The 12,659-nt window shown below is 39.7% G+C and overlaps 1 protein-coding gene across 2 annotated transcripts in view; it reads right to left on the minus strand.

Annotated features, from left to right (window-relative positions):
* pkma (pyruvate kinase M1/2a) overlaps positions 1-12,659 on the minus strand; it is a 34,106-nt gene that overhangs the window by 15,931 nt on the left and 5,516 nt on the right. For both annotated transcript variants that reach the window (XM_067419153.1, XM_067419152.1), the window contains exons 2-5: positions 5,846-6,024; positions 3,088-3,179; positions 1,216-1,347; positions 337-523 (exon numbers count right to left, since the gene is read on the minus strand). In XM_067419153.1, coding sequence (XP_067275254.1) covers positions 337-523; positions 1,216-1,347; positions 3,088-3,179; positions 5,846-6,002 — 568 coding nt within the window. In that variant the 5' untranslated portion in view covers positions 6,003-6,024. The remainder of the gene's footprint in view (positions 1-336; positions 524-1,215; positions 1,348-3,087; positions 3,180-5,845; positions 6,025-12,659) is intronic.

Below are 12,659 nucleotides of genomic sequence, written 5' to 3' on the forward strand. Positions count from 1 at the left end.
TAGAGCCGCTGTAGTGAGATGGGCTTTGTAACGACGTCTTTAGTGCCTTTATGGGTCTTGAGAGAGGAAATGACATTGGTGTCAATGAAGGCCTTTCTGAGCCATCGGATTTCAACACTGTTCATCTTCACACACTGATGAAGATATTAGAGGTCTTACGGGTGTTGAACAGCCTGAAGGCAAGTAATTAATGACAGAATTTAAATTTTTGGGTGAACGAAGCCTTTAAACCTCAGACTAATGAATTATAAACTTAATAAACTCCTGAAAAATAGATGAAATGAAAGAATCTCAATCTATCAATTAATTTGATTACTGGGTCTACCCTTCACTCACCGATCTCTTGGACCTGGAGAGAAATGAGTCCATCATCAATATAGACCTTACTGCCCACTTCCACCACCTTGTTGATGTTCTTGTAGTCAAGCCAGAGGGTTTCCTCATCACAGTTCTCCATGAAAGAATCATCCAAGGTCACTTTGATCGTCTTTCCCTTCTTCAGCTCGACCTCAGCTGTGCCACTCTGGAGGAGCAGACAGATGCAAATTTGCAGTATTAATACTAGTGGTCAATAGATTTTTTATTATTATTAAAGTCGCAATTTTTTTCTTTAATAATCGTGTTTTTTACACGATTAATTAAACAGCAGGAGAGGCAGAACGCGATGAGCACAGAGATGCCTGAGGGGAAAAAATTTAAGTTTACACAGTTTGTGACATTACATTAAACGACTATATATAAATGTTAAATATAATGTAAAATGATGCAATGGGGGAATATTTGTGGGTCCTAATAATAATAATACACAAATAATATTTTAATAATAAAAAAAAAAACTATGTTGGCTTAAAATATCGGGATACAAATCGTATTGCGAGGTCAGTATCGTGATATATATCGAATCGTGACGAGTGTATCGTTACACTCCTAATGAGTGTGTGATTATATAATGTAACACTAGCCCAAGGGTGATGCAAAATTTAATTGCACACGTTAACACATTGACAGCACTAATTGCCAAGGGAAAAATTCTTGGTTTTATAGACTGAATTGTGCAATTTTTAATTTCTGCAGACATATATGGTGCTGTACAATCATCACTCTTATTAGATGTACTAACAGCTAATTCTGTAGTATACACAGATCTTGACCAGCGACAGTAACAGTTGGTCATCTATGTATCACCGTGTGTTGAACTGAAAGGAGTAAACTCACCCCTTTAATGAGCCCGGTTCGGATTTCTGGCCCCTTGGTATCGAGGGCGATGCCCACTGGCCTGTAGTGGATGCTGCCCGGCTGGAAGCTGGCACAAGCCTCACGTACATTTTTAATAGTTTCCCCGTGATACTGAAATGGAGAAGAATTCAACACTTGTGCTTAACAAAACAAAGACACACTGAATGATGAGAAACCACTGCAAACTATGATGTTCTTTGTGTAACAGCTAGTGTTAAACAAGTGCACTTGAATGTCTCACAGCAGTACAATCATTATCGAACAGCGCAGGTTACGTCATTATCATGCACCTGAACACGCTCACACACACACACGCAACTAAGCAATGTTCAAGGTGTGTGTCTAGACGAGCGAAACTGGGTTACACACATACTTGTGCATGCATTGTGTGATATGAAAGGATATAAAGTTCATTTGTTAGAGTTTGATCTATGGATCATGCAGTAATAAACCAGGTTAGACAAGCACTTTTGATCCATGACGTTATACAGCTGTAGTATGAATTACTTTAGCTTCAGTAGCTCCTGTACACAGATAGCGCGACCTCTACACACACTCAAGGTCATTCATTCTGTTGGGCAAACAGGCCTCTGGTGTGGACACACAAGCCATTTGTTTAAGAGTGTGAAATGTTTGTATAATATGGAAGCCCTCCATGAAGCATTTTGGAAAGGTCTGGCAATTCATGACACTTAGAAATCTGAGCTGAATTCTACTTGCAACTCAAATTGCAGCAGATGTCATTAGCTTGCAGAACTGCAAAAAGTGTTGACTGTCATTGGAAAGCTCTCCTCATAGACAGAGGCTTCTGTATGAGCTATTGGTGTGGAAGAGAAGCGCCACCCTTTATACTGTTGAGACATGATAAGCTCTGCTGGGAAGGAACAGATAAACTATTTATAATAGGCTCACTGTAGATTAGGTTACACACACACACACTCTGTGTGGCCTTTGACCTTGTATGTTTTGGGTTTTTTTTAAGCTGTGAACTTCTACGACATTTTAGCATCATTTCAGTTAGAGAATGACTTGCATCTAGGGCTGGACCACTATATATAATGTTGAATATAATGATGCAATGGGGGAATATTTGTGGGTCCTGATAATAATATTATTTTAAAGCTACACTGTGTGATATTTTCCCCCATCTAGCGGTGTAAAGCTATATGACCATCCAGTGAATATTAGTTTCTGTTCCTCTCAATTCTGATTTCGTTTTAACTCCTACGGTGGCCGATTTAGTCCAAGATTACAATGGCAATCCCCCTCTTCACATTCAACACGGGGCCAGTGTTAAAACGCTAAAGGCGAAGCTTGAATTTACGGGTATGTCCCTCTTTGGCTACTGTACGTTCAAGATGGAGGGACAACATGGCGACCAGCATCCGAACCCCTCACCCGTATGTAGTTTCAATGGCATATTATAAACTTACGAGAATACTTTATAACTTGAAAGAAGTAAATATACATTAATGAGCACATTTTTGAAAGAACTAAGTGTTTTTAGCTAAGAATAAACTAAAAAAGTTACACAGTGTAGCTTTAATAATAATAAAAACAAAAAAAGTACATTCATCGATAAGTTAAGTATAGTGATTTTGAATCGTGACAAGTGTATCGTTACACCCCTAGTATAAAGCTATTCAAAAAAATCAATGTAAATTGTAATAATCGTATTTAATAATCGCAATTACAATTTCAAGGGAATAATCGACAATTATGATGTGTCAATCGTGCAGCCCTACTTGCATCCATCAACTGTGTAACTAATGCTGGACAGATATGAACAGGATTAAGGAGAGAAAGAAAGGAGAAAGATAAGCAAAAGAGTGTAAATAATGAAGTATGTACCTCATGTGAGCCGTGAGAGAAGTTCATGCGAGCAATGTTCATGCCAGACTTGATCATCTCCTTCAGCATGTCCACAGAGCGAGAGGCCGGTCCTGTGGTCACATGACAATCACTTCCTGCTTACTTACTATGCATTCGTTTCATTACATGAAAGCAATACAAGTCAGAACAAAGACAGATGAGGGAGAGTCTGGTAAGCCAATCTCAACTACAATACGTCGGTGCTCATCAGACAGGCCAGGGTTAATTAAACACTTATTAGACATATAATCCACCAGACCATTTGCTGAATTGTGATCACTAGAGTTGGGTACTCGGTTAACTGTTTTTTTGTTACTTTTAAGGGCACCAACCAAATTGCGTCAGTACTACCGAAAACCATTTCACATTAAATCAATTGAAGAAAGAATTTTGACTGAATAATACGATCAGTTATTACTGTCAGTTCCTATAGGCTGGCCGCTCTAACGAGGCGTTCTCTCTGTATTCCCAGGACATCAGTGTCATCTAAAGCCTTGTTTAAGGCTTTTCGTAGTGTGCTTTTGGTCAAGTTTACTAAAATAAACAGTCACGCATGTTCTTCATCACTTAGACATGTTACTTTAAAAAAATAAAAACTATACAAGGTGTGGATTGAGGTAGGCCTGCTATTTTAATTTGATGGAAAAAACTATTACAGTTCCTCAAAACTTCAAAAGGATTAGGTGTATTTGTTTTTTCATAATTTGGTAAAAGTGAAATTTATTTAGTCTAGGCCTATTTATTTTATGCTTTTTATTTTTATTTTATGCTTTATTTATTTGCTTTTATTTATGTTTTTTTCTGTTCTTAGAAACGCTGCAGGTGCGTGAAAATTTGATAGTGTGTGAATTGAGGTTCTGCTGTTTGCACAGTAAAATAAACCTGTGAAAAAAAAACTCTCTTAACGGGTCACAGACACACGTCAATTAACCCTTTGCTAAGCACCGCCCCCCTTAGTTACTGTTGCTACGCCTGTCAAGCTTTCACTTCTGGCACGTCTATTACAGTATGTATGCGCCGGTGTCAGACATTTCCGAGTAGATAATTAGTCATTATTGGTGAACAGGTGAAATATCTGAGAGAACAAGAAAAAAAGAGACTGCAGTATGCATTCGCGGGATATATCCGCAACATAATATCCAACCGATTAGAGAATAATTTCATTAAAATTGAAGCTAAAGCCTAGTCTCAGCGCAATCAGCAGCTGCTTCATACGTATGTTCATGCACAACAGGGTGAGTAAAATGAGAAAATAATCAAATAATTATAAATCAAACAGCTTATCAATAAATCTTGTGGAATAAACGCAAGACATTAGCCTGAAAATTTTGCAATGATTCTCCGGCTTACCGGTATATTTATCGCGCCGGACTACTGCTCACGTGTCGTGTGTCTATAATCTACTCTTATAACAGAAAGTCACTCTCTCAAACATGATGGGTTTTTATTAATATTATAAACAACAATCCTTATATGATGGTCTTAATTTGCACACATTTTGTCTAAACAAGCTATAAACGATATATAAAATTAATAAATAAAGCCTTTTTATATTCTATATACTGCATCATATGTAATAATTTGAATCAGTCAAAATCCTCATGTTTTTTCAGTTCCTTGAAGCAAACGTAGGTGTTTTTGTTAATCCTGTCGACATTTAACGTTAGTTGTGAACGAGGTCTCTCACACACTGCTTGATTCACGCCTGGCATTTCTTACCTTCAGTTTTATGTTTGGAGAAGGACAAAAATTACACCCTGCGTCCAAACTTTTAGGATAGGCATCCAATTTGCACAATCCATACGCACAGATTCACATGGGCATGTTTCCCTCGCTCGAAAGCTTGACAGACCTTCCGTGACTAGTTACGGTTGCTAAGCCACGATTGGCCGGTGGCGGTTTTCGGGTGTGGCTTAGCGAAGGGTCAATTGTATTTATATTTAATGCCAAATCAATATTATAATCTTATCAGTTAACGGTGAATAATCAGATAATGAGTGGCGGTTGTCGTCGGGTAAATTAACCGAAATGAGCATCCATACCAAGAACCCATCTGAGATAGACAAGTGTCTGTAAATATTAAACTGCAAAAAGACCGTTTAAATATAAATCCTCGTGTCTCTGTGTGAATGAATGGTGCAGACACGCTCTCTCTCTCCCTCACACACACACACACGACGAGGACATGAATGCATGAACTTCATCTCCAGAGTTACTTCATGAGCATTTTACGGTTTCATTTGAGAAAAACCCTGTCATAAACACACAGGAACTCAAAGCTCTTCACGACAACCCATCAAAATAAAAGTTCGGTTTAACTTGACAAATATATTACCGTTGTACAGCACAATTTAGATACATCTCAAACACTAATGCAATAATAAATTGTCAAAACTAAGTAATAATCACAAATTTCTCTTCCAGGTTTTGATTGTAACAGTATAAAGCTCAGTTTGTGTAATTAAATTTTAATTTAAAAGACAAGGATCTTAAACGTTTAATAGAAATGACATAAAAAAATAATTATGAATTCAATTAATTAAGTAGCTTACAAGCTTACATTATCCAATCAATAACACTTCTCCAAATAGCTTTACTGAGATAAACATGCCTAAAATACAGAATTTCAGGTTGAAATGTGAACGGTACCCAACGCTAGTGACCACAGAAGCCTTATGCTGCTGTATTACAAAGGAAATCGGAGTTAAATCTGGTGTGTGTGTGTCCGTCCACTGACCGATGGTGCAGATGATTCCAGTGTTGCGGGCGATGGTTGGCTCAGAGTCGATGTCCAGCAAACACAAGTGCTCCAAGAAGGTGTCAGCCATTGCAGCATTGAGCTGCTGCGTCTGGATGAAGGCAGAGCCCATATCTTGAGCTTTAGTGTGGGGCATCGTGGAGGAGACGGTTAATATCCTAGAGAGACAGAGACAAAGACAGAGACAGACCAATGCAATTACATCCACATGATCAATCGACTAATCAGACGTCTTGCTGTGTCTGTGTTTAAGACTGCGAGTCTCATTCTCATGATGGACTGAACTGCTAGAGTACAGACAAGTGATTGAAAACCAGAGAGCATCTTGAAGATAAACAGTAGACTGTAGTGATTAACCCCGAGTTAAACTCAACAGCATAAACATTGACAGGAACTAAAGCCATAAAAGTCAAACACATTTTGCTGAGAATTTAGACTCGCATAAAGTCGGCTAAATAGTCACCTTTACGCCAGCTCCTCTGTAACACAGAATATGTCAGCTCTGCACACCTCTGCACACCTTGGTGTGTGTGTGTGTGTGTGTACAGTATAGGGGTGTGGAGAAAAGGAATGTTCACGTTCCATGTTATGCAACAGACTCCAGAAACACTATGAACATATTAGGTCAATTTAATACATTCGTTTAGTTCAGGCCAGGGTTCCTCAAACACACCTACCTGTAATCTTCAAGTAACTCTGAAGACTTTGATTAACTTGTTCAAGTGTGTTTGATAGGGTCTGGAAATAATTTTCACAGGGCAGTGGCCCTCCAGGACCGTATTCGAGGAACCCTGCTTTAGGTCTTTCACAAGATCACCCAAATCGGATGAATAAAGCAGACAGGAAGTGTAGAACATGACCTTCACATTCACAACATATGGGCGTTGTGTTTAATTGGTTTATTCTTTGGTTTATAGCTGGTAACTAGAGGGATTCAGGTTTGTTTTCTGAACTCAGATGTGCACCAGCGAACTGCATAAAATGACTTGTTTTGCGTTGTGCAGTTACTAATAACATGTAAAACATGTCTGTTTATTGGAAATTTAACAGTGAAGCACAGAGCTTTAATTGATTTTCACAGCCCTACTTTATGCAGTGGTTTAGCATTTTAATTTTAAACACACACACACACACACACACACACACACACACACACACACACACACACACACACACACAAACACACCCACACCCCCAATGAGCGGGTCTTTGTGTGCTTGAGCTGACCTGGATTCTGTATCTTAATGCAGAAGTTAATAAAGCTCAATTTGAAACTGAGGTAAGCCACCTCACACACCCTGAAGCGCAGAAAAGTCAATTGAACATGTGACATCCAGCCAATTACAGCCCTGTTGGCGCACACAAATCAAAATCATGATTTTGCAAGACTGGATATAGAAATTTTGTTTCTAATTTTAAGTTTCTTTGCACAGATTATGCATTAAAAAATTGGAACTTGGACTTAGTTACATTAAAAAGGTATGGCCAACCAAAGAAAACCACCCCATATTCTGGCGTACGTGAGGAGATTCACACCACAGCAAACACACACACTCTTCATCACGTAGTCGTGTGATGACTAAGACAGGCAGGGTGGAAAATCCAGGTCCTCGTGCAGCACCACACACACTTAGAGAGAAGGGGGCTAATCCATCTCCTGACACGACAGGAAATTATGCAAAATGTGGTTTGTGTGACTTATAAGGGGATGCATGTACAGCAAGTCAAATATACGTCATGGTATTGATTGCTTTCATGCTCTGTGGCTCATCAGACAATAGCATTAGCATCTAATGCCAACCAGGACACTGAAGGTCAGTCTGGGAGTGAATGTCACATGAATATCTTGTTATTATAGGCCTGTTTTATAACCACATTCCCTGCTTTATTTCCAAAAATCCATCTATGAAAACACTGCCTCTATCTCAGAGCCCAGTGAACAGGAAGAATTTCACCTTCAATGAATTTGAGAGATCTGAACAAACTGTACAATATAAACAGAACTGCAAAATTAATACCTCAAATCGTGAGGATTGCTTAAAATGTAAGCAGAATGTAATCCACATTTTTATTAAGTTTGAGAGCCTGATTACAAAAACAAGTTTCACTATTAATAGCCAAGCACACAATTATAAAATGTAGGGCTGCACAATATATCGAAATATGCAAATGTACATATCGTCAGGGCTCTACGCTAACTTTTTTCTTGAGGAGCACTTGTGCTCCTAATTAAAAAAAATTAGGAGCACAGTCAAAAATGTAGGAGCACGTTCTAATCCATCAAACACATTCCAATTATAACTTTGCCATTACAGGACGATATTTGTCCTTTAATGTCCAGGGTCATTTTTACCATAAGAGCAATGTTTTCTAATCTTATTAAATGTATGCATCATCTGTCAATTTCTTAAATTCAACATAATTCTGACATAATATTATCATTAACTTCTGAGAGTACAGCACAAATACACACAAAAAGCAGAACTGGACTTACTATCAAACACCTATGCATTTAATGCATGAGTTAATGTTGTATGAATGTTTTACATATAAGTTTTTGAATTTAGAAATATGTACAAATTAAACTTTAAAAGTTTAATATTTTAAATAAAAAAAGTCCATGCAAAGTATAAATATGAAAATAAAAACCGCCAATAGGTGGCGGCAAGTCATTCTGTTAATAGTTCAAAACACAAGATTCATTTGAATCGAATCGCTTGGAGATGCGAATCAGTTCTGGTGTGGCTTTGATTTTCACTAATAGACAGTGTTGTGGCTAAAACGTTGTTACTTAATATCAACTTGTCTATTAGATTTTTGTACGAGATCAGTATCACACATGCAATCATGCCAATACTCGGAGCTATAGCAAGCTGTAACTTTTGGCGCTCTGGCGCTTCATAAACAGAACCGCATGCGTCTCGCGGGGGAACATTGCAGCCGGATCTACTTCTCTCTGTTTGTGGTGAGTCACGCAGATATTGTGCTAATCCGCAGCGGGAATAACTTATTTTGTGTGTAACGTTACAGTGATTCAGAATAAGACAAAAACCCGGTTTGGAAAAAATCTTCATGATATACTCGCTCATTATATACATATAGTATTTTTTTTAAACAGCATGTGTGATAAAGATTAACTCAAGGGCTTTCTAAATGTATTATTAATACATTATTGTTTGATGGCATTTATGCCCCAAGCATCCGCTAATTTCTGGGCTTGTTTATGATAATCCAAACGTGGTATTTCCAGTTAATTTTGATTTGGCTGATAAACAGCGCGAAGCGTCTGGTAAAGTGCGCATGGCTGCGTCGTCAGACTCGTCACATGTTTCACTTCAATCGTTGTAAACAATCGTTGTTTGAAGTGTAGTCTGTCGCACACGTTTTTGCACTTCTTCTGCTGAGTGCTGACTGAAGGCATGAAAAGCAGTTGATTGCAGTAGGAAACATAGCCTATCAGTTTCTCAGTGTTGATTCAGTCAGTGTTGTAGTTTTTATTCCGATTGTACACATCCATTCATGAGAATCGATCGGGTCACTCGCACCGGTGCGCCTAAATATTTTTTCACAGTCGCACGCAGTAATTTTTAGGCGTAAATGCGCCCAAAATGGGCGTTATGTAGAGCCCTGCATATCGTGATATGCATATCGCAATGGCACACAATATCTTAATGATTTTAATAGACTACATCAACACTCTTAGTTCAGGTGTTTATCTGGATGTTCTTGATATTAAGTTGTAGGTTGATATAACTATATATAACCAAGTCAAGCAAAGAGTTTTTGGTATTAAATAGTTCAATTAGATTTTTTGTTTGTTTACATTGACGTTATAATTATACATCATTTTTGCTAAAACACTGTTGGTAACTTTCAGAAGTTGTAGCGATGCTTTCTTTTCCCAGAAGGAATGTGAAACACATAAATTGTATCAGTCTCAGTTTTTAAATTACTTTTTAAATATATTTTAAACACAAAGCAATATCATATCCTATAGCGCATTATTTAAAGGTCCCGTTCTTCGCGATTCCATCTTTCAAACTTTAGTTAGTGTGTAATGTTGCTGTTAGAGCATAAATAATACCCGTAAAATTATAAAGCTCAAAGTTCAATGCCAAGCGAGATATTTTATTTAACAGAAGTTCCCTTTCAAAGCCGACAGCGAGCGGCCGGTTTGGACTACACCGCTGCACTTCCTGCTGTGATGACGGCACTAGAACCGTTTGTTGACTAAAGCTCCGCCCACAAGAACACGCACAAAGGGGGCGTGGCCTCGTTGCTCCCCCACGTGGAGAAGAGCACATTCAGCGCTGTCATCGCCCCGTTATGATAAGAGGCGGGACCTTTCCGGGCAAAGTGCGCTAAGCTGCTGTCCAATCACAACACGGGAAGCGCTGGCCCAATCAGAACTCGTTACGTGTTTCTGAAGGAGGGACTTCATAGAACAAGGAAATCATCAGGCCGTTTTTAGGACAGAGGAAACAGCGCTGTACAGATAAGACAATTGTGTGAAAAATGCTGTGTTTTTACACGCGAAACATGAACTCATGTTATACTGCACACTGTAAACACAATCAAAGCTTCGAAAACACGCGAAGAACGGGACCTTTAACAAGGTATTGCATATCGCATTTTTTTCAATACCACACAGCCCTAATAAAATGCAAGTCAAAAATGGAAGGCCCGCCTCTCCATTCGTTCGACTGTACAATGGAGAAAAAAAACATGAATGACATTCGGCACTTTTCTGCCCAACTTCAGGCACTCAAGAGCACTCCTACAGCTCCGGGGGCGCATAAACAGTGTGCAAAACGCTCACTGCCAATAGAAAACAATTTAAAGAAGGAGCTTCTCACTGCAACATGTTCTCACAAAAAACATGTTCTGTCTGATCAGGGCCTTAGAGATCCATGTAGGCCTAGCAACGCCATAGCAACGCCCTGGCAATCACTCAACATCATGATGGCGAGTCAAATCTAGCCAAATCTAACTCTATAGTATGTCAGGGTTCCTCAAATCTTGCCCAAGAGTGCCAATGCACTGCAGAGTTCAGCTCCAACCCTGATCAAACACACTCACCTGGGATTTTCTAAATGATCATGAAGACATTGATTAGCATGTTCAGGTGTGTTTGATTAGGGCTAGAGCTAAATTCTGCAGGAAAGTAGTGGGCCAGACTTGAGGATCCCTGTAGCACGTATTGCTTTGGTTTTGCACAGGTAAGAACCACCACATTACGTTTTTCCAATCCTCTGGTCAGGCCAATCACATCGTGTATGGAGTCAGTGGGCGGGCTTAACATAATGACGGCAGAGTTGCGTTTGCGTGCTTCTAGTAATAAAAAGAAACTGGCAAACGGCGGTCTTTCGAATCAGCTTTGACCGCGACTCTGGAAGACTTGGTCAAGCTTTTCTCTGAGAAAAGAACGGCACTGAAGTCATTCTTAAAAAGGGAAGATGTGTTCGGAGTTTTGTCGACCGGATACGGCGAATGTTTAATCTACCAATGAGCGCCGCTTCACCTTTGTTGCTCTGATTGGTTGTAGCCCTATCCAATCGCATGCAGAGGGAGTTTGAAAGACAGCCGTTTATCCGCCCCTCAGATTGAGCCGTCAATGGTGAGTTTCCAGACCAAACATATTGATGTGGGTCTGGCTAGTCATGTTAGTTCTCATGTAACTGACAGGCCAAAACGCAGGAAGATTTCCCATCGCATAAAAGGGACCTCCATCTAGATCTCCACAGCTGCATCGGGTCACTTTCAAAGCGTTCAAAAGTGACCTCTGCGTCATAATCAAGACAACAACAACATCCGTCACAGCACTGATGCCGTCTAACTTTAGAGCACGTATTAATCCGCGTGCATCCAAACACACACACACAGTCACACTGACTACCGTGCCTAGTAAAGCCTAGTTATTTCACTCACCAGAAACTCGCCCCAAACCCACCTGTAGGCCCTTCGGCTCTGTGAAAAAAGGCACGGTGTGCCTGTCAGGGCCCTCCAGAGGAGCCCCAGCGTGCGTGACCTTCTCTCCGCAATCACAGCGCTGCAGACGGGAATGAAGCAGCATGCACGAGTTGTTTGAGCACTAAATCCTCTTCCCTTAAGAGAGGATAAAACACGCAAGCCACACGCACACCTACTGTCCTGCACGAGCAGGCCTCGGATAAGACCCCAGGCCCACATCAGTCACTACACGCTACCATTTTAGATGTGGACCGGCCACCTCGGTTACTGTAGATCACATTACAAGTGGGCTAAAATAGGAACAGGACACCATAAGGATTTGGGACTAGCTGGGATTGCACCAGTATGAAACGCAACAGGCTTGCAGTGGTGAAGTCAGCATTAGGGCCCCGTCATGACTTCTGGGACGCAGAATACACGGAATCGTGGAATCCAGTCATAAAAAGTCGGAATTTCACAGAAACTGACAAACCTTGGATGAATTACAAGGTCAGTACACTTAAACAAAAAAAAAACAATACAGACTAGTGTCACAGAGTATTAAACCACAAGAAGATTATTTAAGTATGAATCCTGCATGTTCTACCTGTAACAAAAAATAGTGTTATAATCGCACTAGGGATGTTAACCGATGACCGTTTGACCGATGGTTGACCGTATCAACATTAACCGATCAAAGTTGTCTGTAAAAAAAAAAAAAAGTGATCTCTAAATTAGGCTATTATACAGTGGACTAAACGCTACTACAGTTAGCCGTCTCATTACAAAATCTCTTTGTGTGAAGTGAACAAATCCCTCACACTCAATTTTTCATAACTCGCCT

Source organism: Pseudorasbora parva, chromosome 16 (genome assembly GCF_024679245.1).
Source record: "Pseudorasbora parva isolate DD20220531a chromosome 16, ASM2467924v1, whole genome shotgun sequence".
NCBI classification, from domain to species: domain Eukaryota; kingdom Metazoa; phylum Chordata; class Actinopteri; order Cypriniformes; family Gobionidae; genus Pseudorasbora; species Pseudorasbora parva.